The 27846-nt window shown below is 41.1% G+C and overlaps 2 protein-coding genes across 3 annotated transcripts in view; one reads left to right on the forward strand and one right to left on the reverse strand.

Moving 5' to 3' along the window:
- Positions 1–5540: 5540 nt before the first annotated feature.
- mat1a (methionine adenosyltransferase 1A) lies at positions 5541–20824 on the forward strand (the record flags this gene model as incomplete). 2 transcript variants are annotated; one of them, XM_084076570.1, is made up of 10 exons in its annotated part: positions 5541–5940; positions 9301–9378; positions 10806–10928; positions 12262–12374; positions 13433–13576; positions 16731–16856; positions 16963–17055; positions 17246–17428; positions 18027–18160; positions 18431–20824. In XM_084076570.1, the coding sequence occupies exons 1-10, from the start codon at positions 5874–5876 to the stop codon at positions 18531–18533; spliced, it is 1164 nt and encodes a 387-aa protein (XP_083932696.1). In that variant the 5' UTR covers positions 5541–5873. The 2 variants fall into 2 exon arrangements, with proteins under 2 accessions (XP_083932696.1, XP_083932697.1); XM_084076571.1 differs by lacking the exon at positions 18431–20824 and having other exon boundaries at positions 18027–18164.
- A 370-nt stretch (positions 20825–21194) lies between these two features.
- LOC311058359 (transmembrane protein 150A) overlaps positions 21195–27846 on the reverse strand; it is a 52001-nt gene continuing 45349 nt past the window's right edge. The window contains exon 8 of the mRNA XM_084075788.1: positions 21195–27443. Within this exon, the coding sequence (XP_083931914.1) occupies positions 27175–27443 (269 nt within the window). The 3' untranslated portion in view covers positions 21195–27174. The remainder of the gene's footprint in view (positions 27444–27846) is intronic.

The raw sequence follows: 27846 nt of genomic DNA on the forward strand, positions 1-27846 counted from the left end.
CCCCACTTTTTTCCTTCTACACCAAATATATTTGCAGAAAATGACCAATCGACAAGCTCACAAGCGCACGTCGTGAGCTTGTAAATCTGCTATAAGCGCCAAATGTTGGCTCCAGAATCAGGACGCTCGGGTTCAGGTTATTAATCCCTGCTGAAACTTGGTTGGACTCTTTGTAATTACGTTGCTACTTTGTCCCAGTTAGATTAGAAATGTCAAGCAACCTTGCCCTCTGCTCCGTGTCACTGCTAGGGCTGTCACAATCATGAAAGTTTACTTGACGATTGTCTGCCATACAAATAATTGCAATTAACAATTGAATTGTTTTTTAAAGATATTTATTTGAGCTTTTTCTGCCTTTATTGATAGATACAGTAGACTGACAGGAAATGGGAGAGAGAGATGGAGAGTGACACGCAGCAAAGGTCATCGAGATCGTGATTTGAACCCAGCATTAGCAGCATAGGTGCCCGGACCGCTATGCCAGCTGCCCGGGTCTGAAATTAGTTTTTTGGCATTGAACAGTTTCTGTTTGCCTTTTAGGGTTGCAAACACAGGGCAGATATGACAAATAACTTAAATATACAAAGAAATGACTGACAATGACCGATGCCAATACAGAAAATTATAATAATGTCACCAAAATAGACCATATAATTGTACACTTTCAAATGTCTTTAAAAAATAGAGTTGGTCTGCATGCTTACAGATCAGCTGTGAGCTTTGTTTCCTCCATTTTTCAACATTTCACCATTTTTCAACATGGAAGCGATTATGACGATTATGCAAAATAACTCAGATCATCTCAAATAATTGCGATCAGGCGATTATGTAATAATTGTGACAGGCCTAGTCACTATGAGGTATTCCTTCAACCCCATGTTGTTGAGTCTTCTGACATAACCAGTGGATGGACATTGGCTAGCATACTGTCATGTTTAAACAGTTATGTGATGGTGGCACCGCTTGCTCTATCTAAAGGTCACAATACCAAACTATTTCTCTGTCAGCGGCCCAACTTCCTGGAATGAGCTTCAAAAGACTTAAAAAATCGGCTCCTTGCCATCATTTGGTCAGTTCAGAGCAATGGTCCTCAACCGTGATTGCAGCTGTTTTGATTAAGTTATTTTGTTTTAGTTGACTTGTTTATGTACTGTTTAAGTTGTTTTATTTTGTGTCTGATGTGTCTATTATTGGCTACATTGAAAATGAGGGCTTGCCCCTCAACTGTACTCCCCAGTCTAAAAAAGGTGATGATGATACCTTCACCATTTTTTGTCCTTCTTCCTCAGTGGGGTCCACTGGCTCTAGGTGGACATTCAGGTGGGTTTGAACTTTGAACTTAATTCATGGTCGCACTGAGTAACCAGTGGGTTTCATAAACCCACCGCCTCACAATGGACTCTCTGAACTGATAACAAGAATGCTTGTAGAGTGCCTGAGATAAATTACTGATGATGTATAAAGATAAAATATGTCAAAACAAAAAGATTCTGCCTGCTTTTATTATAACACTGACGGACGGACGGACAGACCGGACCGTCCGTCGTAGCTCGTAGGTTGTACATCTGCTATTTTTGGTGAAGTGATATGGTGTATATGGAAAAAAGTGGTAAGTACAGAGCCAACTCAGGTCCAGTTTACTAAGTCTAGACATTATCCATTTACTCCATGGTGGTCTATGTAGTGATATATTAAGTAGGCCTCTTACAGATGTTAAACTGAGTTCAGTAAGTCACCATATGGTTGAATGTATGAAGGGCTCTGAAACGCTGCTCTCAACGCTGCATCTATTCATGAAAAAAAGAAAGAAAGAAAAAGAGAGAAAAACAAAAGACAATGTTTTGGCCCAAATATAGAGTAAATTGACACAAAATAAATATTGTATCATGCTTCAAAATCATAAAAAAAGCTACCCCCACTCTACTTTCTACTTATGCAAAACTATGCATGTGTGCATCATCAATTAGGCTTAAACTGATAGTCAAATTGATTGATTGATTGATTGATTGATTGATTGATTGATTGACTGACTGACTTCTTTATAAACAAAGAATCATACGCACAAACATATGTTTAACACATTTGTATACAGTATGTGTAAGCTGTGAGGGTTATGATGAGTGTGTGTGTGTGTGTGTGTGTGTGTGTGTGTGTGTGTGTGTGTGTGTGTGTGTGTGTGTGTGTGTGTGTGTGTGTGTGTGTGTGTGTGTGTGTGTGTGTGTGTGTGTGTGTGTGTGTGTGTGTGTGTATTTGGGAGTGACAGGGAATATCAATTTGACAATCAGGTTAGACCCATTTAACAATGCAGTTCAATGTATTTCTTGTGGCCCCACGGCAGGCCCATCTTCAACCTTTCAGGTGTTGACACGTCGTCAACGCGGTGACACACGGCCCCTCATCATACGATAGCACTTATCTTAAGGCTTAACACAAACAACCTGGTGTGTCTTGGGTGATGATTAGCAGGAAAGCCCAGGCCTGGACACACACTGACCTCCGTATATGAGTATATGTTTTCATTTTGTATAAGTTCAAGTCCTTGATGAACCAAAACAACCCGCTTCCAGAGGCCAGTCACTGATTAGTGCTAGTTTTGCCGAATGGCTAGGCAAAACCTGGAGATTTTATTTATTCATTTTCACTGTATTTTCACTGTGAAATGACAGCAACAGTTTTGCATAACGTTCCAATTTATGTTAATTCCATTTACTTTTCATTAAGTAAGTATAGCCTTGGGAACCAACCAACCTGTTTCTGTATCGTACACCCCTGGAACTAGTATGTTACATGATGTACACATACACCCCCTGGACATGATGCTAGTATGTCGCAGGGAAGCCAAGCAGGGAGGCATTGGATACCAGTTAGTCTTTAGTATGACTCGGCCGGGGCTTGAACCCCAACCTACAAAAAAACCTTCGAAGAATGTAAAGTTGCATGCCGTTCATGAAGCAGAAATATTAAAAATAGAATGTTTATAGAATTCATCTAAAGATTGAGTTTTTAAAAAAAGAGTGATTTTGAACAAGATTAGCTGCATTGGAATGTGCCGTGCACATACTGTATATGCCACATTCATCTAACAACACTGGTATCTCTATTTGTGTGTGTGTGTGAGAGAGAGAGAGAGAGAGAGAGAGAGAGAGAGAGAGAGAGAGAGAGAGAGAGAGAGAGAGAGAGAGGAGAGAGAGAGAGGTGACAGAGAATGTGTGCATGCATGCAAGTAAGTTTGAACAAAATCTATTGCTAAGTGTGACACTAATTTTTATTTTTATTTAATTTATCTTATCTTAGGTACCAAATTCAAAACTAAAACAAGGAACACAAGGATTCTGATATGTTTTTATCCAGTGTTATTCTATTGAGTCCTACCCAAACTCAAAACGAACCTTAACATACAATTGGGCTTAGCAGAACACCTTTGAACACCTTGGTAGTAGCATCCTCTGCCCCTACGCCCCCACCGCTCCTTTTTCTGTAAATATACCTTTTGCTGCTACCGAGCTTTTATTGATATGTATTGCATTGTATACGGTATATTGATGTATACTGTATGTCTTGACTGATGAATTGAGTACAATGGACCACAATGGAAACAAGCCCCTGGGGCTTTTTGTGTTATCCTTTTAGCATATTATTTGCCTGTACTACTTGCACTGTTAACAATGTTGTTAATAAAGTATTCAGTCAATCAAATCAATCAAATGCAGGCTTTACAGTAAACTTTCTGCTTTCTTTCTTCTTCTTTTTGTTTTATTTTTAATTGTCTTGAATCATTTACTTTTTTTGAAATGTGTAAATGTATAGCAAAAACTCTGGAAGACCTGAGTTTGTTTTGTGGTCTAGCTTATAATATATTCATATTTCATAATCTGCTTTGATAAGGCACATAAAACATACAAAAGCAAAACCTATGCCAGACTATGAACAACATTGCATCATCACAAATTTTTTACTTCTTATTTTGGTTCTCAGTTCTATCGCTGTACAGAACATTTGTGGCACTATAAACTGAAGTTTAAGCACATACCACACTTTATAATCCTATAATTAGTTTACTGGAGTCCCCCAGGGCAACATACTAGGGTGCGTGATGTTTTCGCTCTACACTCAATATTTTCGCTGAAAATAGCAGATCTACAAGCTCACAATGTGTTGCAACATGACTGTTGCCTCTAGAATAGGGACGCTAGGTTCCTGTGGTTAAAGTAAGTTTAGTCACCGCACTCGCCTAAAGGCCTTCCTCGAGCTCTGCAGTGGTGTTAGCTCTGCTGTCACACCGCAGTGTGTCTACATAGGTGGTGTGCGCCTCTTTGCCCTCCTAGCTACGCCTTATGGAAGCATATGCCCCCCTGTGACATCAAGAGCCATTTGTAGCATTCTTGTGTAGACGCCATCCAGGGCCTTTTCCTGCTGTACTGTGAGCGTCCATGTCTCTGCCCCATGCACCAGTACTGATTCTACTGTAGTGGACTGTATCGCCACTGTGAACTGAGGAATAGCCTAACTCCATCACCTGTAAAACAGCAATGAAACCGATTTGCTTCACAGCTAATGTATTTTTAAAGGCATTATGCTTCATTCCAGTCGCCATCAAAGCTACTGGTCCCAGGCTGTTGGGGACAGAAGCATTTTACTCCATTCTAAAAGCTGGAAGCCATCTCAAACCAAAATGAGAAGCAGATGGGAGAGAGAATATGTGCCAGTGCACAGTTTGTGTTACAGTGAATAAAAGATCTGTTCTATTACACCATGTGGAAATACAGTGGTGTTAATCTAAAACTGATAATAGATCACAGAGTAGCTGCAAAGACCGTCAATGTTTTGCCAAAATGGATTCCACATTTGTGCGTGTCCTTAGATGGCCGCTTCTCCAGTTGTGTGCATGTGTTATGTGTGCTTTATTTATTTATTATTGTTTTTTATTTTACCTTTATTTTACCAGGAATAGTCCCATTGAGATTATAAATATCTTTTGCAAGGGAGTCCTGGCCAAAACAGCAGCACACAAAGTTGCACATAAAAATAACCCAAAATCAACATTTTTAAATATACCATTTATTGCTAAATCAGTGGGTGACTATTGTACTGAACACAACAAACCAATAATGCGGAGGATTGTTCTGCATCTGGTGACAATAACATGTGTTTAAGGGTGCAACAGTCAATCGAACTAATCAAGTCAATGGATTATTCAAAAAGCAAAAACAAAAAAGCAAAAACCAAAATCCAAAATAGTTGTACAAGGGAGGAAAATCTCCCTCTCAAAGCTGGCAGGAGGTGTCAGGACGGAGCAGAACTGACCAGAACTCACCCCACTGGGATGCTGCATCAATCACCCTAACAGCAGCATCGCCATGCACACACACACAAGGGGTTAAACTGGGAGTATTCAAAAGGGAAAAGCCCTCCCATCAACAACACCCCCCTGGAATGGTCTATCCCACGCCAGTTCACATGACGCGCGTGTGTGCGTGTGTGCGTGTGTGTGTGTGTGTGTGTGTGTGTGTGTGTGTGTGTGTGTGTGTGTGTGTGTGTGTGTGTGTGTGTGTGGTCTTAGCCATATATAGGACCATGTGCACATAGACGTGCAGTTTTGTAGGATAGATTTTGTATTGGCTGCAAGGCTTCAACTCTCTCTATTTTCTCTACCTCTCTCTCTCTCTCTCTCTTTCTGTTTCTGCCTCTCTGTGTGTTTCTCTCTAAATCCTTCCAGACACCAGTAGGATTACTGAACCAGAAGCAGCCTCCACAACTCCCTGGCTGCAAGTTGTGGGAACTGAGGACCTTTATCTACTTCTCCCCGGAGTGTTTTACTTTTCTTCCTTTTTTCTTTTTTTGCGAGCTGTGTCGTGTACCTGGTGGTAGACAAGATGAGTGATAGCCTGGAGGATGGGTCTTTCATGTTCACGTCAGAGTCTGTGGGAGAGGGACACCCAGGTGAGGCTGAACAACAACTCAGGCTTCCTGTAGAGAAGCGGTTCTCAAACCTATTTTTTTTAAAAAATTGGTAACACTTGCTATGCATCCCATGTCTATGATGCATTATAAACATACTTATAATGTATTATAATCTGTATTATAACACTGTATAATTATAGTTATAAGAACTTATTAATGCTCATAAGGCTTTATAACAATAATCATAACACATTATAAAGCATTCTATAATGACTTATAAGGTCAACTATTATAATTGTGTCTATAATGTTTAATAAGCAACAAATGACCACTTATAGCGACTTATAATGACAGTATAATGCATTTTAACAGTGATTACCATGCATTTTAATGGTGATTATAAAGTTACAGCCCTGTAAAGGGTCCATTTGGAACCTCCTCAAGGAACCCACTTTGAGAGCCACTTCTGTAGAGAAAGATCCAGTGTTATTTATTTATCCGTTGATGACAGTCACTGTCAAGAGTTCAGGTGACGTTTACTCCACTATTGTGACGAAACTCAACTTGACCTGAGCTGGCTCTGTAACTTGGTGTGCTCTTTTTACCCCCTCTATATACCAAGCAATTTTTTTGTCTTCGCCAAAAATAGATGATCTACAAGCTCAGCAACACTTGTAGATCTGCTATTTTCGGCGAATATCTCCTCCCTCCAAGAATAGGGATGATATGGTTTCAAACCAAACACTGACTCTGCTGCGTAAATTACATAATCTCCTGAACTCCACTCACTATCCAGGCTTGAATGAACGGTATTCCATTGATATATGACGCTTACTCAACATGTGTTTACTACACCCCCCACCCACCCCTCCTTCTTCATGGGCAGTGAGGAGGAGGAGGGGGGGGGGGGGGGGGTATAGGGTTGCAAGCTAAAAAAGAAAAAAGACAAGTTAACTGAGAAACTAGCAGTGAGCCAGTAGTGGCACGCTCACATTTGCACAGTTGCACTCACCTCTCTGCGCTATGTACATACAGTAGGTTTCGGAGCTTAATCAAAGTTATTACAAATCCAAACATGTGTAGACATAATAAATGAAGCTTGTAATTATACTAGCTATACGATTACGGACTATAAAAATGTCCTTCTTGAAGGAAGATGATGAATTGCGACTGTGTGTGTGTGTGTGTGTGTGTGTGTGTGTGTGTGTGTGTGTGTGTGTGTGTGTGTGTGTGTGTGTGTGTGTGTGCATAGTTCTTTTTCCTTTTTTTTTTGTGGCCTCCTGTCTCCTGAAACCACGTTGAGTTTCTTAGTTTGTTTATCATCCAATCAGAAATGTTAAAATGCACTCTGCCCTCTCAGCAGTTTTTGGACTAAACGATGTTGTAACACTCCTGGAAATATGTAACCTTACAAAGCCCTGCAGGGTTAAATTGATAATCTGCTAGATTTTATCACGATATGCGGCAGTTCAGATTTGATATATTTATGATATGTTATGAGGATTCATAACCTTTTAACGGTAAAGTAAAACTTTAGAATCAGAGAGGTTCAGTCTGCTTGTATTGTCACAAGTTTATACAGTACAATCAACAGTTCAGATGCAGCAGAAGAAGACTTTTAGTTATTCTATAGGCCACTACTCTTTGTGCAAAGTTCATCATCTATACTGTCAATGCAACGTGCACAGTGCATGTGTGGTGTCACGCCATCTCTGTGACAACACACACAATACAGTATATTTTCTGTAATGTGATGCCACGTGAACATGGAGTCCAAGTGAAGATTCCATGGGCCCCAAGTCTGTCCCTAACATGTGTCACCAACATGTGTCCCTAAAGTTTGTGATGGGACTAGAAGCTGCTTGGTCAGCTGCAGTGTGACACATGGCTGCGTGGCCTTGGCTGAAGGCCACAGTGACCACGTTTTCACCTGATAACAAACCTCGAGGTCTGGACGGTTCCCACAGACAGTGTCTTGGGACCGTATGGAAGTACACACATACTCAGTATTTGTGTACTGTATGGACGTTACACAGAAAAGATATCTGAACAGAAAACAGACCATCCAGGAGAGGTTCGTGGGCCGACAGCATGTGACATCTGTTGCAATATTGCATCGGACAATGAGCGTGCACAGTAACGTTTAGCCTACTCAGAGAGTATAGAGATTATCAGTAAGGGTTTGTTTTATTAGTATTATAAATGAAAATGATCCCTGAGGATTTATTTTTAGTATGCATACTGTATCCGGGCTACAACTATGATGAAGAACTTTACGTTTATCTTGTTGCTTTCCATTGTTTGAAAACTGAAACTGTATTGACATCATAAACTGTATTTGAGTCCTTCCATGTCCGGCATGTTGATGAGCAAATAGTTGATGATGAGCAAATAGTTGATGTTTCTGATGTAACCTTTGCTTTGCATTGCTTCAGCTGCATGACAGAGAGAAAGAGAGATAGAGACAGACAGAAAGAGAGGGATGAATGAGTGGAGGGGGGTATTGTCTGGTTGCTACCCTGCTGTCACACACTGTAATCCAACTGAGGGGACAACAAAACAAAACACTCTCCCCATTCAAAAAACGAACATAGTTTTTCTGAATTTTAGAAGTAAACACCAGTCAAAGAATGAGAACTGGGATTAAAATGCCAGTCTCACTTTAGGCATTTAGCAGAAGCTGTTTTCCAGAGTGACATTACAAAGTGCAAGATCAGATTAAATGCCATGAACCCTGGTCAACAAACAGCAGGGTAAATGGTCAAGCAAATATGTGCAAAGATAAACGATTTAGTGCTACAAAAAAACTGGGACACCAGGTAAACATCAAACCTAGCATCTGTCTAAATCACATGCTATATGAGTCAAGAAAATATGTCTAAATGACAAATGAAAGGATGAACATGAATTAAGCCCTGTCATGCTGTGAAAATAGCTGATCTATAAGCTCGTAGGTGTGCTATTTTGTTTTTGTTTTATTTTCGCCTATAATGACATGCCCAAAACAGGAACGCCAGGTTGAAAGGGGTTAATTAATGTTCATGAATATGTGAAGACTTAATACAGTCTTAAAATGTTTGCTTTGGCCGGTGCCGTTAAGCCAGGATTACTGGCTGCAAAGAGCAGCTCAAAGATTTACTGGCCTACAAATCATGGTGTGATTGTGCGTTCACACACACACACACACACACACACACACACACACACACACACACACACACACACACACACACACACACACACACACACACACACACACACACACACACACACACACACACACACACACACACACACACAGCAACCGTTTTGTTCTATACTGCACTTATATAACCAAGTCTAGACCTGCCAATACACGTCTTTAACCTTGGCTCCTCTGTTTGTCCTTCTTTTCTACAGACAAAATCTGTGACCAGATCAGCGATGCGGTCCTGGACGCACATTTGAGGCAAGACCCTGACGCCAAGGTGGCCTGTGGTGAGTGGTACCCTGTCACGTCAGATGAAGATGCTCAGTCTCACCTAAACACACCCAGTGGTTCTCAAACTTTGTCATGTCAAGGACCCCCCAAATTGTATGTATTTAGCCACGGATCACTTTTTGAAAAGATTTTGTGCCAGGGACCCCCATAAGAGAAAATATGTGAGCATTTTTCACAATTCACTATTTTTATGTATTTATTTGGTTTATTACTCTCCGCCAGGAGAGTATTGTTATCACTGCGTTTTCACTTTCTAAACATGACACACCGATTGGTCAAGCCTCACGTGACACGTGAAATACTGTGATCTGATTGGCTAGTGACGCCACCGGGCCTATATATACATGGCATCACTCTGACAGTGTCTCCGCCACTGTCAGAGTGAGGTAAGACGGGAACCATGAAATGGCTGCATGGCTGATACATAATTGGCAGATAGGACAGATAGGACATTTATATAGACAGGAGGGATATGACATAGGACACTTATACAGACAGGAGGGATAGGACACTCACACAGACAGAACGGAAGAGGACACTTAAGTTACCCAGACAGGTTGGATAGGACACTTACATATACAAGAGGGATAGCGACCTATAAATACATGTGTCACTGTGATAAGCCAGATTCCAATACCGAAAATCCGGCCACTAGCTCACTCCCAGACCTTCGAACCGGAAGTAGTCAGGTAGTCGCGGTCCAATTGTTCCTATCTGTCTTATTGGACAGATAGGACAGATAGGACACTTATATAGACAGGAGGGATATGACACTTACATAGACAGGACGGATAGGACAGGAGGGATAGGACACTTACACAGACAGGACGGAAGAGGACACTTACCCAGACAGGATGGATAGGACACTTACATATACAAGAGGGATAGCGACCTTCGCGACCTTCGAACCAACACAAGTCTTCTGGCGGAGAGTTGTGCTCCGAGGAGCACTTTTTCTAGTTATCTTTCTTTTTTATATAGCACATTATCACAATTAATTGTCATTGTGACACATGTAGATCACACAGTTGACATGTATAGATTGTGACGCTTGTAGATCAAATAGGCTGGGGACCCCCGGAACCCAGCCTATTTGAAAATCCACTTTCCACTTTGAAATCCACTTTGAAAACCACTGCCAAAGACAATCAGAGTTGAACTACTGACTAACAAACCTACGTCCACGGTTTTGAAAACCAACCCTGATACCATCCAATATGAAGGACCAGCCTAGTTTCTGCATTGGTACTGCAATCAATACAGTTACTGTATATAGTTTCCCCCCGTTTTACCCCCTATGTTGAACCATTGATGCATCAGTAGGCAGAGATTGAATTGAATTGCATTGCATTGCATTGCATTGCATTGCATTGCATTGCATTGCATTGCATTGAATTGAATTCACTCATGACTTCACTAACAGAGACGGTGTGTAAGACGGGCATGGTGCTGCTGTGCGGTGAGATCACCTCTCGTGCCAACGTGGACTACCAGAAGGTCGTCCGAGACGCCATCAAACACATTGGCTACGACAACTCTGACAAAGGTGAGAAGAACTAAGATAAAAAAACATCTGCTCTTTGAACAGTGAAATTCGGAGTGTCCGCTGTCCAATTCAAGGTCAAGGACGAGGTCATTTGTATTGTCACATCACCAATTAACAAAAGCGAAAAGGTGAAATTATTTTCCATATGAACCTCCCAAAATCTGCATCCTCTCATCAGTGTTAAATATTTAACAAGAGCATGGATAAATAGCAATACGATACTGCTCTGGGTTTACAGAGCAGTATCTTAATCTCCTCTCTGTCTCTCTGGGTCTCTCCCAGGTGCCGTATATGTATACTAGTGTAAACATAATGTGCCACTGTGTCGATTCCAATGTGATACACATTTAAAAATTATAGCATTTCTGCATTAATTAAATCAGTGTTCTATATTGAAGAAACCATGGAGATAGGCAAGTCAGCCACTGTATACTGGCTGTATGCATGCATCAATGCAGCATGGTCCAAGTCTATTCACTGTGGTGTTCACTCTCCATTCCGACATCTCACCACTCCGACTAGTGGCTTCCGCGTGCGGTTAGGGTTAGGGTTAGGTATAGGGTTCGTCAACGTCGGAAAGGCGACATGTCGGAAAGGAGAAATGCACCCATTCACTGTATACTGGCTGTATGCATGCATCAATGCAGTATGGTCCAAGTCTATTCACTATGTATACTGGCTGTATGCATGCATCAATGCAGCATGGTCCAAGTCTATTCACTGTATACTGGCTGTATGCATGCATCAATGCAGCATGGTCCAAGTCTATTCACTGTATACTGGCTGTATGCATGCATCAATGCAGCATGGTCCAAGTCTATTCACTGTATACTGGCTGTATGCATGCATCAATGCAGCATGGTCCAAGTCTATTCACTGTATACTGGCTGTATGCATGCATCAATGCAGTATGGTCCAAGTCTATTCACTATGTATACTGGCTGTATGCAGCCATCAATGCAGCATGGTCTTTTCCGTGTTTGGGATTTCAATCGGTCTTATTACTGTCAGTGCTTTCATCGCACTTTACATAAACAAAAAAAGAACATTGATGAAAAGTTTTTCATATATACTTGATTTTTAATCAAAGATTTGCCATAGATGGATAAGTCTTGCCATGGTCACATCATGTCTATGTAATAGAAAGAGAGCGTGATGTCACAGTTATTCAAAGTAATATCACGACAGAACATAACATGGCAAACCCGGTCCATTGAGTTCAATGCACGAGACTCTGGCTGTTATGTTAATATTCTGTTCCACTTTCTGTTATATACACACACACACACACACACACATACATTGCTGACCCTGGTCTCTCTCTGTGCTGCAGGCTTTGACTATAAGACGTGTAACGTTCTGGTGGCTCTGGAGCAGCAGAGTCCAGACATTGCCCAGGGAGTCCACATTGACAGATCGGAGGAGGACATTGGTGCTGGAGACCAGGTAGGAACACTGTTGGAACGCGACCATGTGTCTGTTGTTGTAAATGTTGACTTACAGAGATGTCTCTAGCACCTACATCACAAGCCTGCAGTGGTGGAAAGTATAACCAAGTACCTTGACTCCAGTAGTTAGGCTACTGTACTGTACTTCACCACTCAAACCCCATATGGTTGAGCAGAGTCCCTCAGGGCTCTATGCTAGTATCTTTTCTGTTTTCTGTTATTGTGGAGAAAGCTTTTAGCTGAAAATAGCCGATCGACAACGCGTTGTGAGCTTGTCCATCTGCTATTTCCTGCGAAAGCTTTCCCCACAACACGGATGCTGGGGTTTAAGTGGTTAAGTACAATTTTGAGGTACTTTTACTTTTTTCAATACTTTAGGCAAATATTAAACTTTTTACTACAGTTTACAGTTTACAGTTTAGGCATTTAGCTGACGCTCTTAATCCAGAGTCTCTTACTCCACTACAGTTATTTGAAAACGTTAGTTACAAGTTAGTTACTTTGTAGATTTAGATTATTACAAAACATACATTAACCAATTAAGCCCTAGTTTTTACTTTTTTCAATTCGAAAGTAGCCGATCTACAAAATCACAACACATCACGATGCGACATTTTTCATGATATTTATGTTTGTGAAGCTGAAAAAGCCCATTGTGATGATTGAAGGCAGCAAATTCAATCAGTGTTTTCTGTGGATGCTTTCAAAAGGGTCTGCCTGTAGAATAAATACAAGCAAACTAGTTGGATTTATTTTTAAGTAATGTTACAGCTTTACTACATTTAAGTAGTTTGAACTAATATGTGCATCATCGGGCCTAATAAATCAGGTAATAAGAATGCACTGTTTTTTTTTTTTAGTCTGCACCCAGAATCACATGCACTGTGTAACAGGTGCAAAGTAAACCCTACTGGAAACGTATTGATCGATTTTTATCATGCAATTAATCGGTTATCGGCCAAAATGTCAATATTGTGTATCCCTAATTGTTTGATGATCATTATTATAAATCAGATCGACTCTTACCCTGTTTCTTCACCCTCCCCACCTACATAGGGCTTGATGTTTGGCTATGCCACAGACGAGACAGAGGAGTGCATGCCACTCACCATCGTCTTGGCCCACAAACTCAACTCAAAGATGGCAGAACTCAGACGCAATGGCTCCGTTCCTTGGTTGCGCCCTGACTCCAAGACACAGGTGAGACTGGCTGTTCCACGCAGGCTTTAGCAGAGTGCTCATGAATTAGCTCTTTGTTTCCATGTTGGGTGACTTGCGGGGATTGGCTTTGGTGCCAGCGGACAAAATTGGATCAGCAGCAGCCTCGAAAAAAAGGCGTTTAGTTTATGTTCTCTGGAAAACAATAGACTTTTGACTGCTATAGAAGCAGTTTATGAAGAAATGTTGATTTAATGCTCTTACACTGCAAGATCAAAAAATGGGTGAACAATGGCTTTGAGAAAGTGGTTCATACTTCATACCTCAAGTCAGTCAATTGAGCAAAAAGCTTTTAGACTTATGCCAGATTGTGCTGTATGGCATGCGTATTGTTACGGTGCCAGTATAGTATTACTGAATTAACGAACCAGTACTACAGCAGCAGCATGTGATGCGGGAACAGAAGGCGACATCGTCTTTTACTGAGGCTTTCTACTGGGAAAGCAGCCAGGAGACGTTTGATTACATTTGAGTCCCACGGGCAGGGGCTCTCAACCTTTTGAGGCTGCGACCCCAAAATAATTGTATTTGAACTGGGGACCCCCCACCCTGACAAGCACTTGGAATGGTAGGAGTTGAGGCGTTACATTTTGTTTGACTTTCAAATGCTGAAAATAGCCACATGGACATGCTCATAATTATCATTTTGATGCAGTAATGATCTTTCTTTCATCTACCGGTAATTCATTTTTTTTAAATTTCTTTTAGATATTAGTTATTAAAGGTTCTTAAAATGTCACTTTACTGTCATCTGAGGACTGGGGGGTCCCAACCCACAGGTTGAGAACCACTGATCTAATTCAGTGGTTCCCAAACAGGGGTACAAGTAGGCCTACCCCTACGGGTACTTGTACATGGAAAGATTGGGGAATTTCTTTTTTTCTTTTTACAATGTATTCCCAACATGATGTGAAAATATTACAAGTCATTTCAAAAGACCATTGATGGTATGTTTGCACCGCCACAACTAGTCCCCCCCTCCCCCCCTGATGTGAAGAGGTCACAATCAGGAAAGTTAAAACCAATACATCCACGGTCAAATCAAGACCCAAACAAACCAGTCCAAGAAAACATGGATACATCAGAGGTTTAGTTTGCTGTTGCTCTCATTCTCCCTGCAGCCTTATTACTATGATTGACAAGAAAGCAGCCAATATAGGCTACTAAAGATAGAAAATGCAGCGAGAGACAGAGAGTAGGGGAATGACTTACAGCCAACGATCAGTCGTCCAGGACTCGAACCAGGGAATTGAACCGGGGACTCGCTGGTCAGGGCACTGTGTCCTTGTGATACGCACCCTAATCACATGGCCACTGAGTTGTCTTCATTTGTGAAAGGTTGGCCCACAAAGTCATTGTTGGTATCCTTCCAATGGGAAAAAAAAGTTCAAGTTTTTGTTCATTATACTCTTTGGGAGCATATCCAATGTGCAGACTCTGAATTTCTTTCCTTTCACTGGGTCCAATCAGTCTATGCATTTCTTTTCATTGCCTTCTAGATGCAAAAAGAAAGACATATCAATTATAGGATTAGCCGCCCTCACCACACTGCAACCTTCTGGTTATTGTATTTTCCACTTCACTGAGGAGCACACCACAATAAAGTTAGTATCCAACATGCTGTAGTATGATTCATGTATCTAAGTACAGAATATGTCAAGAAAAGATGTTAAAGTTACTACATATCTTCCTGCCACTCCCCAAACATACTTCCTTTGTGTCCCATCCCCTCTCCGATTGACCTTCTTAAAGAGACAGTACAGGATGAATACAAATACAGACCAGTGTTCATCTATGCAGTGAATTACAATTAAAGTGAAAGTATCGTAAAATACACATGGGGGCTTAACCCTGCAAGGCCCAGATTCTTTTCAAGTTGTGATGATTCCTGGCTCTGTGGGGGGTATTTATATGCAAATATCCTGGCCAAAGGCATTGTAAGACTAAACAATAGGACCCAATGAGGATTTAGAGGTGAAAAAAATAAAAAATAACAGAAAAGAAAAATGATTTAAACTCATTTCTTTATAAAACATACATGTGATCGTGCGATCACACTGGGCCTTGCAGGGTTTTAACCTTGTATGGGTGTCCTTATAAACCACACACACACACACACACACACACACACACACACACACACACACACACACACACACACACACACACACACACACACACACACACACACACACACACACACACACACACACACACACACACACACACACGCGGCAGATGGTGGTGGCTGTTGGTGGTTGAATCCTGTTGAGGGCAGTTTGTAACTCCACAGGCCCTCTCTGTGGTGGTCCCTGGTCAAGGTCTAGTTTTACTGTGACCTCCAGCAGCCCCCCAGTCTCCATGCTCTCGCCTAAGTAAGTAAGTACCAGTGGTACCCGAGCCACGTGCAGGAGCCTATCTACTGATGTACAACAGCCCCTGGACATGACACTAGCATGTCACATGGTGTAAAAGTACACCCCTTGGACATGACGCTAGTATGTCACAATTATGTAAAAGTACACCCTTTGGAGATGACGCTAGTATGTCGCAGGGACTTGCCCCCAAACCCGGCGGCTTGAATCCTGACCTCCCAATCTCAGAGCGGACACTCTAACCACCAGACCCCTGAGGTGGTATATGCCCTTGGCTAGGGGCATTAACCGATATTTAGAACCTATAACCGATTTAATCTTGCTCATGTGAGTCAATGGAATAATTGAAAGGCAGGGTTTTGTTTGCTAATATTTGTATTTTTTAGATCAACAAATCTACACCCCCAAAAAATATATATAATCGACTAAATCAATTAGTTTGACCGCATAGCAGGATGAGATATAGTTGAGTCAACAAAGAGAACAACAACCAGGCCCACAACGCGAGTTCTTTCCTGACATGCCTACTCTAACTTCCCGGTATAGGGGGGTATTGAAAGGGATAGTGGCTTATTCGGTTACAAGGGAACAGCCTGGATGGACTGCAGAGGAAAATGGCTAAAATTAGGTCTGGTGTGAGGGGTTCATTTAGGCCACATGACAATCCCTGGAGTCAGTCACTGGACACTGGAACGCTCAGGGTTCCTTGTTGAGGAGACTCTCTGTACGTCCCGTGACCTTTGTGCCTTTGTCCCCCACAGGTGACGGTTCACTACGACCAGAAGGACGGCGCTGTGATCCCCAAGAGAGTCCACACCGTGGTCATCTCAGTCCAACACGATGACTGCATCTCACTGGAGGAGCAGAAATACATCCTCAAGGAGAAGGTATACTCTTCTTGGGAGTCGTACGCGATGAAGACCATATATCTGACAACAAATCAATTTGATCCGACAGAAAAGTTATATCTAATTGTTATATCGCCTTCCTCAGGTGATCAAAGCCGTGGTTCCTGCCAAGTATTTGGACGACAAAACCATCTACCATCTCCAGCCCAGCGGTCGCTTTGTTATCGGAGGACCCCAGGTACGAGTTGCGCGATTTGTAAAATATTCCTTCATGCATGGGTCTTCAACAGGGGGTCCTGGACCCATAGGGAGTCCTCAGAGTTACTACAAGGGGGGTAACTCTGACCCCTGCCTTAATGAAAAATGTTGTAACCATTTTAAACGATCCACACAGATCTCCTACCATGTAGCTCTTCTCTCCATGACAGGGTGACGCGGGTGTGACGGGCAGGAAGATCATCGTGGACACGTACGGAGGCTGGGGCGCTCACGGCGGTGGAGCCTTCTCTGGCAAGGACTTCTCCAAGGTGGACCGTTCCGCTGCGTACGCTGCCCGTTGGGTGGCCAAGTCTCTGGTCAAAGCCGGGCTCTGCAGGAGAGTGCTGGTGCAGGTGAGACTGAAGAAGATCACACATTACAATACAAGCATGTTGGTCCTACAGGTAGATGCATGGTCGGACAGTGGAAAAAACGTAGATCTCTACGGTAGGATGACTATATTTTCAAAAACCCAAACCGGGACACTTAATCACTTTCGGTAAATCTGACTTGAAGAAATACCGAAAATAGCCGACCTACAAGCTCACAACGTGTCGCAATACAACGCATTGTGAGCTTGTAGATCGGCTATTTTCACTACTTTTGACAATTTATTTGAAATGTTTTTATTTTATTTTCACCTGATATTTTCAAAAGGATGGGGAATTATTTTAGCACTTAGCACACCTTTCAACAGAACAGAACATGCCGGAGCATCTATTTAAGCACTCAAAACAAGTGTTATTTTAATTGTGGCGAAAACCGGGCCAGTTTGGTAGTGAATGTTGAAAACCGGGACATTTTAGTGTTTTACAGATATTTGTCAAGACTGGGGACACCCAGCTTGAAACCGGGATAATCCCGGCCAAACCGGGATGTCAGGTCACCGTACCCTATAGATGCATAGTTGTGCAGCAAAAATGTTGACCTCTACCTGTGTGTGCTCTACAGGTGTCCTATGCCATCGGGGTGGCCCACCCTCTCTCCATCTCCCTTTTCACCTACGGTTCCTCCAAGAAGTCAGAGTCCGAGCTTCTCAGCATTGTCAACAACAACTTTGACTTAAGGCCTGGAGTCATTGTCAGGTAAACAAGAGTGAAATACACCCGCCTTCAGTGTGTGTGTGTGTGTGTGTGTGTGTGTGTGTGTGTGTGTGTGTGTGTGTGTGTGTGTGTGCTCTAAAATGTAACATTACTTCAACGTGTACTCACACAATTCTAAGCTTGAGTCCTTCAGGAAAGAAACATCTTGTAATTATATGGACACCTAATTGCATCTATGCCGCAACTGTGAAGTGGTGGCTCAGAATTCTCCCACATGTGAGTTGTTGTGTATGTTTGCTGTCCCCCCACCAGGGAGCTGAACCTGAAGAGGCCCATCTACCAGCAGACTGCCTCTTACGGCCATTTTGGTCGCCCAGAGTTCACTTGGGAGTGTCCTAAGAAGCTCGACTACTAAATACGCCCCCTACTGGCTGAGATCTGCTCATGCGGAGATGGAACAGAATGACTCTTTATGGGATACAACCACAAAAGAAAGACTATTTCTTTCTTTTTTTTAAATCAGTAAATAAATGTTGTTTTTTATAAGAAGAAATAAAGCCAAAGTTAGCACGTTATTGAACCAATTCTAGGTATTGGTTTGAGGTAGTGGTCTTATAATCGCCCCTGTGGTTGTACCCCATATGGGTTAGGGTTATCTCGCTGCCATCCCTTTCTTTGTCCCCTCTGCCCCCCCCTCTCTCTCTAACACCCCCCCCCCCCACACACACACACACACACACACACACACACACACACACACACACACACACTCACTGCGACGTCTTAGTCAAGGTGAGATGATGAAGACTGTGATGTATCTAGAACATCGCAATAGGGCACATCCATTCAGATATAGTACACAGACTACACACCCACAAATAATGTCTTAAGGCAATAACCTACGTTTGTGTTTAATTCATAGCCTACAAGGTGCCACTATATAACTGTGAATCAAAGAGTTGGTTTTGCACACTAAGCGCACAACAAAGCAATGGAAACATCTAGGGCATCCCAGTTGGTGTCCAAGTGGTGGTGCAACACCACTGTGGAGACTGGGATAGAAACTGGTGAAACCACTCACTAGAGGTGGACAAAGTACTCAACCTCAGCACTTGAGTCAAAGTATAGATACTCTCGGTCAAATATTACTCAACTACAAGTGAAAGTTGCTCAATCAACCGGACACAAATTGTGAGCTTTCACAATGTACTTCCTAGAAATGTAGTGGGGTCAAAAGGACAATATTTGTCTTTGAAATGTAGTGGAGTGAAAGTATCCAATTTATTTTTTACTTAAGTACAGTACTCAAGTAAATGTACTTAGTTACTGTTCACCACTGCTATACAAATGGGGGAATTGACATAATGACTAAATTGGGTGGGTAAAAAAACAAATAATATTATCTATAAACTCATCATATATGATGAGATTTGTTTTTTTAATAGTGAATACAGTGAATATATTGTATTGTTTGGTGACCTAGCAACACTAGCCTCAGCTGTTGATGGTGCTTATATGAAACCTGAAGATATTATACTTGACCTACAATCTCTGACTGGAGATTGAAAATCATATAAATATCTGAAGTTTTAACTATTGTTCAACCAAAGTCTTATTTTTATTTTTTTTCTGAAAAGGATAGCCTACCCCCCCAGCAACACACAAGAAAACATTCTACTCTTGTCTTTCATTTTGTTTTATCATAGCTCTGTAAAAATATATTTTATAAGTCTTTATTTTGTAATGTATGCCATAGGAAAATATTTACAGTTTATGGTATATTATAACAACAATCAATGTGCAAGAACACAGGTCATTTATCTTGGTGAGACAAACCTATCACTTATGTTACAACCAAAACGGTAAAATAGCAATCTATTATCCATCTTATTCTTTGTTTTAATCTTCTGCTCAGGCCCCTTTGTCAGTGTATCAAGTGCCTTATATCGCTGTGTAGCCAAGCTGGTGGAAATAATTTCACTTAAGATGAGAAAGTTATACCAGTAGGTATATATTTGCAAAGTTTTAAATGGATGCTCTCACTTAAACTGATGACTTGATGTTTGTACTATAGCGCTTGCTGCAATTGTGACTTAATTATCTACATTATGAATTGCTCTGTGGTGGACTGCAATTCAAGCCATCAAACCTACAGTAGGCACACTTTGTGGACCACTGGCATTTTTACGTTCTTATGTGCCTTCTTAGGTAGTCTGTGGTGAGAATAACTTTAAGTTGCCTGAATGTGACGATAAACAGAATATCTTTCCCACACATGTGCTGCTGCCATTTTCCCTAGCATGTAGACTTCCTCTTTCCGTAGCGTTGACATTAATTTAAGTTTCTTTAATGCAGCATAGTGTCAAATTCTCTCTCTCTCTCTCTGAAAATGTGTTAGTTTGTTTACACTGTAGAGCAGACACTTTGTGTACATTAACTGCTTTCGCCAAATGCAACTAAACACAAAATTATGTGATATGTAAGGAAACAAATCAATCCTTAAATCTCTGCTAGTGGATTATTAATATAGTTTTATTCCCCTGACACAGTGGCGAATAATACTGTATTCAATCTTGCTTCCATCTGTCCAGCATGTTATTCTATGAGAGGTTATTCCTTTAACTCATTTCAGCTCTTGTGCTGATCTGTTATTTTCTTGTCAACTTTATTCATTCTGAAGTTGGTAACGAAACTAGAAAATGTAAATAATTCTTGACAATAAAATATTTTAAAGATATGAAGTATTTGGGTAATTGTACATGATTGATCATACACGATGATCTGTAATATAAAGTATACAGGCAACTGTATAATAACGTATACACTGTATATATATATATGTGTATATATATATATATGTGTGTGTGTGTGTGTGTGTGTGTGTGTGTGTGTGTGTGTGTGTGTGTGTGTGTGTGTGTGTGTGTGTGTGTGTGTGTGTGAGAAACTGCATATATATATATATATATATATATATATATATATATATATATATATATATATATATATATATATAGCTCAAAAGATAAAATGTATTAAGAGTGGTGAATACATGATTTCAAACTAAAGGTTTGCATTCTTTACATAGTTTTATTGTTTAAACATTAAGGCAAATAAACAATCATTTTCCTTTCATCAAAAACAGAACATACAGCCTAAACCTCTTTGGTTTCTTTTAGAATCAAAACAATAATAAGGCACATAGGGAAATGTTGAGAGAACGATAATTAACCGTGAAACAGGTTTGTTTTTGAGGTGGTCTCACCAATTATGAATGGATAGCACAAGCAGACTGGCTTGCCTTGCAGATATCTAAACACTGGTGTGAACAGCATAATCTACCAACAGCTACGGTAGCATTGTCAAGCTTTATAGAGCCAGGCCTGATTAACTGAAGCATCTTTTTTAACTTCAAGGACCCCCATAACTCTGAGAGTGTACATATACATACATACATATACTTATGTACACTCTCAGAGTTACAGACCTTTATGGCTCCATTACTTTCTAACTATCAATAATTTAGCTGGGGACCCCATGGAATCCCCAATGACAGCTGGGGGTCCCTAGTTGGACCCCACATTGAGAACCACAGCACCTATGGGACCATGGCCGAATGGCAATCACACATTCACAAACAAGGAAATGGCACTTTTTGAAGTGTAAAATCAATACAAGGATATACAAGGATAAAAGAACATTCCCAACTGGTATGCAAGAAATATACATAAAACAGACCCAAAACGAGAGAACAAACTATGAAAACGAACAAAACAAAAAAACGAGACAGAAGCCGCTGTTGATTTAGCTTTGATTCACTGATTGCAGCTGGTGATGTAACATGTTTTCCTGAGTGCAAAGGTCAATCAGTAAACACAAGGACGAAAGAGATCTCTGTTGAACTGAAAAAGGTGAAGTGGAATGTATCAGTTCAGGACATGGAAGTGGAAATGTCAATCTGATTAATCTGATCGTTAGCAATCATATATTGTCGACGTATGTTTGGTACCATGAGGTGTTGGTCAATTATACATGAGTTTAGTAAACTCATGTATACAGTAAATGAGTAAAAATTAAAGAATAGAGATAGTTGGAATAGAAGAGCAGCAGGGAAATTTTGTTAAGACATATAAAAGGCGAAATAGATGAGCTGTTCTGAAAGTGCACAATGTTTGATTAAAACAATGCGTAATATTACAATACCACTATTTGTATTGGGTGGCCGCACCCGTTAAAATGGTAAATAAGAAAAGACATTTGGCAACAAGATACATTTTGGCTGCGGATACAATCATTTATAAAACTTTCCAAGTACAAAACTAGACCTACAATGTTAACCACACTGGTACCAACAATACAGCCATGGTGATTGTGGTCTACATGCAATAAGAAATGTGACCAGTAGGGGGGAGTAAGTAACCATTTCCCCAATTCAGACTCCTCCATCCATATAGATTTTGAGCATGTTCTCACTGTAAAGTCTTCAGTATGAGCAGAACCCTGTCAGCGAAGACAAAGATGAAAACAAGTGTCTAATCTGAGGCAGTTTGCGTGTAGTAGCAGTTAAGTGTGCCAACAAAACTGCTGCTCTTGTAAACTCTGCCGTGGTTCTCAGCATGTGTTGGGATGCTCCGAATACAAAAACGTGTATCTCAAGTCTCAAGTGGACCAGTTTGGTGCCATTCTACAATCCGATGATGACTACAATGTCAATGATGATGAGGCCACCAAAGATTTGGATAGCCTGGTGAAGCTTCACATGACTGTATGCATTAGAGCAACATATTTGGAGAGTTATATCTATAATGTAAATGTAAATACTATCTGTTAAAATAGACTTATATCTGGCACTAATGTATATATCAGGTGACAATTTAAAGGAAAAACCAACATAAAGTGTCTTAGTATGGTGTTGAGCCACCAGAACAGCGTCAATACACCGTGGCATAGATTCTACAAGTCTCTGGAACTCTACTGGAGGGATGGAACACCATGCTAACGAAGGACATCCCCTCATTTAGGGTGCGTTTGGAAATATAGCACTGAGCAGTGCGGCCAATACAAACTAATAGGCGAGTGCGCTCCCGGTGCGCATTTCCGAACGCACCCTTGGTGTTTTGATGACGGTCATCAAAATCTCCCATAAGTGTTCAACTTGAGATCTGTGGATAAAGGCGATCGCTAAGGATAACTTGGTACTGATTTGCAGTGATCTTTCCCTCCAAGGAGAAAAATTGCCCCAAATCATGCTAGGAAAATGTCCCCCACAGCATAACAGAGCCACCCACCAGACCCCCTAGGGGTAGGGGTCAAACAATTCAGCCCCGTCTCATTCTCTTGGCGTACGCCACACATACACTTGAGAATATGGTGAAAGATCAGTCATCTGACCAGTGCATTTCTTTTTAGTCCAGCCTCAACACACTCTGTCACCTGAGGAAGAGTTGCTCTTCTGTTTTTCCTTACATATCGCACTAATGCATGAGCATCTAGGTCACTGAATGTCACACCACAATGTATTACAAGCCCACAGATTGAAATGCAGATGTCACTTTAGTCACTGTTCCTACTAGGCCTGTCACAATTATCAAATAATCGTCTAATCGCAAGATAATTACAATTATTTTGCATAATTGTCATACTCGTTTCCATGTTGAAATTTTCATACATTTTCAAATATAAAAGAAATACAGAAATAGCAGATTGTGACGCGTTGTAAGCTTGTAGATCAGCTATTTCCGCTATCTTAAAATATTTTGAAAGTATAAAATTATTAAATGTCAGTCATTTCTTTGTATATTTAAGTTATTTGTCATATCTGCCTGCATGTTTTCATTACAAAGTCTAAAAGGCAAACAGAAATTAAGTTTTTATTCATTTGTTCCATGACAAAAACACAATTAAATTGTTAATCACAATTATTTGTGTGACAACTAATCGTCAACTTAAATTTGTAATCGTGACAGCCCTAGTTCCTACTGAGAAACTAGCCCGTTGAGGAAGTGTCCTGCCACCCGTGTCCCAATAATGACACCTCTTTCATGGTCACTCCTTTATGACGCCTTCATCCAAAATCAAGGTCAACTGGGCCTGCTTTATACATGACACAAAGCATGATGTGATTAACTGCTTAATTCTGTCATAAAATATACATATATACCTGTATGAAAGCACATGCATTCACTGATTCTCTACGCAGTTATTCAGGTTTTTCCTTATATCTGTCACCCGACTGTACAGTATATAATGGCACAAAGATGGCTCATATTAGGACTATCTGTCAATCTGCTGCAATCGCGCTTTTAACCCATTAAGACCTGGAACGCATCTGTGTCATTTGTTTTTAGCTAAAAAAGCATAATTTTACACTTTGGCTATTCAAAAATAGCAGATATACAAGCTCGTAGCTTGTATATTTGCGCTTGTACTATTTTTGCAAAATCTGTGAATATATATATATTCTTTAAAAGCAAATATTTTTAACTCAAAACTTTGCTTCTGGGGGGTCCCTGGAACAAAATGTTTTGAGATGGAGGGGTCCGTGGCCAAATACATATCATTTTGGGGGTTCTTGACAATTATGAAAAGGTTTGAGAACCACTGATATAGCAATATACGTTTTTTTAAACTGTTGGGATTTAGAAGACATTTGTAGAATCGGCTTCAGGTCTTAATAGGTTAAACGATGCCGTCACTGATGACAATGACACAGGACGGTGCCCTTCTATTGCTTTCACTTATCAAATCCCTACTCATGTTAAAACAGCAAAAGGTAAAGGTATTTTAGCACCAATTCCACAGACAAACAGATATTTGGTACATTCTGCACTGTAACTTGCGGACAGGAGAGTGAATCCTGACGGATTGATTATGCATTAGTGTCAGTGGTGGAAAGTAACCAAGTACATTTATTATTTCCAATTTCCAATACTTTTACTTCTACTCCACTACATCTCAGAGGCAAATGTCGTACTTTTACTCCACTACAATTATTTGAAAACTTTAGTAACTTGATATCAGATATAAGTTATGATATTATAAAACATACATTAACCACTTTAGCCCTATTTTATACGTAGGCTATTTGAAAATAGCCTATCTACAAGCTTGTAGATCTGCTATCTTCAAACATTGTAGGACTTTTACTTTTGGTACTTTAAGTACATGTTGATGCCAATACTTTTGTACTTTTAATCAAGTAAATTTAGAATTCTGGACTTTTTACTTCTAACAGAGTATTTCCATATTGCAGTACTGATACTTTTACTTAAGTAAAGAATTTGAGTACTTTTTCCACCACTGCCGTTGTCCCTCTACACCAGAGGGAAATGCTTACATGAGGTTTCGCATAACTCTGGTGATGGCGAAGAGAGAAGACACAGAAGAGTAGTGAAAATACTGAGAGCAAATCCACCCTGCTACTCCCCCGCTGGGTTTAAAATAGACACGGGCCTTCGTCTACCGACCTTTAAAACACTTACGATTTCCTGTTATTTAAGTCAATTAGCCCAGAGCTCTGGCTTGAATTAGCTGGCATGCATTTGGATTCTGTCTGTACGGTAAATGTCAACTAGCTTCCATACTTTTTACACACAGAGGAATATGTACGCGGTACAACTGCACGGTTGGACTTTCTGTTTGTGTGTGTTTGGAGTTCTGTCCGCCAGGAGGAAACCAACATTGTTTCCAAACAAATAGCATTTTCAGTCGTTAAGAGGTTGGATTGGTAAGGCACAATTTCTCCATTATTCAAACAAAGTGTCCCAGAGCATCCAAAGTGGGAGAAAGAAAGGGTTTTTGTAATGGTAGAGTCTTTCTAGTTTTCCTTACATGTGGAGGGAACCATACGTTGATGATCAACCACAGTGACGCATGTTCAAACTGAAAATGATTGCAAGAATACTGACCTCTGTCCCATTTGAGCCGGAGCATCCAGTCAAACATTTGTCGACATCCCGAACGGACTGATTTGACCCGTCTCTCTTAAGCCTAACTTCATCTTCATCGCAGGGCGGTGTCACTTGATGACAATGACGATAATAATGATTTTCAGCAGGTGACACCACTGTGAGACATTTTCTGGCTCCACTTCAAAAAAGCCAATGCATTTTTCCCATAGAGATTTCCCCAAAAAATATTTATATCAATTATTTTAAGCCTGGAATCAAGCCATCCAGGGTCCTGGTGAATCATGACCATAAAACATTTTATTCTGTGAAAAAAGAGTTTTGAAAATGTCAAAACAAAGGGCATTTATTAAATATAGTATCATATAATTAAATATTCAAAACATTTTTTTCACAGAATTGATTCTTCTAGGCTTAACATAATTGATATCAATATTTTTGGAAATCGCTATGGGAAAATGCATGGACTATTTTTGAGTGGAACCAGAAAATGGCAGCCACTGCTATGCCCTATAAGCTCTCTCTGTCTATTTAGCTGTCTTTGCTCCCATTTGAACACCAGCGACAAACTCCATGTGGTCTGTACTGTGGGTCTCACTATTCTAACGCAGTCTCTGCGCGCTCTCTGTGCGTGGGCTGTCCAGCAGCGTGTGCCATGTTACCAGACGGCAGCTTCCTCCAGAGTGCGATGGACCACCGCTCAACTAGAGACTGTCCCAAGACCACTTCCCCTGGGAGCGTTGGAGCATCTGGCTTTTCCTTTATCTGATTGGTCAAGTGTTCCTCTGTTGGACAGAGGAGATAAAAAAGGGGGCCGACAGAGGAGGGGAGGCGAGGGGACAGAAATGGGGAACTCCTCTCTTGGCGCTGTGCAAAAATGCAACCAGGGTCTATACAGACGCAAGCCCTCAGATATCAGTACAATGCAAACCAAGATGTCTCCCCTTGTAGCCTGTCAACACACCCCTGAGACGGGCTGAGATGGTACAGTCCACTCAGAACCAGTCAGGCCTCTGTTCTGGCATAGTTTATGTCAATTCCTCAAGACGGGTGTGGCCAGAAATGTCTAAATTAAACTTGCTCCCACCCGCCACGTTTGACAGGAGTACAAGCCGGCGCTGCGGCTCAATGGTCAGCCCAGGGTGGGGGAGGCTACAGCATGGACATGTTTTCAGGTGGGTGTGGGTGTGGGTGGGGGTGGGGGTGTGGACCGGACCCTCCCAACGCCTCCATCTTGTGTTCTCTGCCAGCGGGTCCGAGAGCGCCCCCTCTGGCCAGCACCATCACGGTGTCGCCGGTGACGCCGGCGAACTCGAAGGAGAACGTCCCGTAGAACAGCATGATGATGACGCAGAACACCCACTCAAAGATGGCGGACGCGTGTTGCAGGACGAAGCTCTCCTGGACAAAGAACACGCCACCTGAAGGCCGGGGGGTTAAGGGGCAACAACACTGTCCATATGAAAGCATGATTTACATTTGTTGTAGGACCAAATTGTTTGTGTAAAATAACAGATTTGAGCCTGCAGATGAGCTATTTTTCTTTTAAAAAGCTTGAAAACATTTAGAAGAAAACGTTAAACACTTCTTAAACCTTGTAACAACACAAATCTTGTATGGGGGTCCCTGGCACAAAATGATCCCAAATACATATTCATGTGGGGGTCTTTGACATGTGTCTGTAAGGCTTGGAGAGGCCTTAACCCTTAACCCAAAGACCGGGAACGTATCTGTGTGTCATTTTTCAATTTCTTTGGCTATACAAAAATAGCAGATATACAAGCTCATAGCGCGGCACAGAGTGCTATGAGCTTATAGATCTGC

Source organism: Gymnoscopelus microlampas, assembly GCF_963454915.1.
Source record: "Gymnoscopelus microlampas genome assembly, chromosome: 13".
Lineage (NCBI taxonomy): Eukaryota > Metazoa > Chordata > Actinopteri > Myctophiformes > Myctophidae > Gymnoscopelus > Gymnoscopelus microlampas.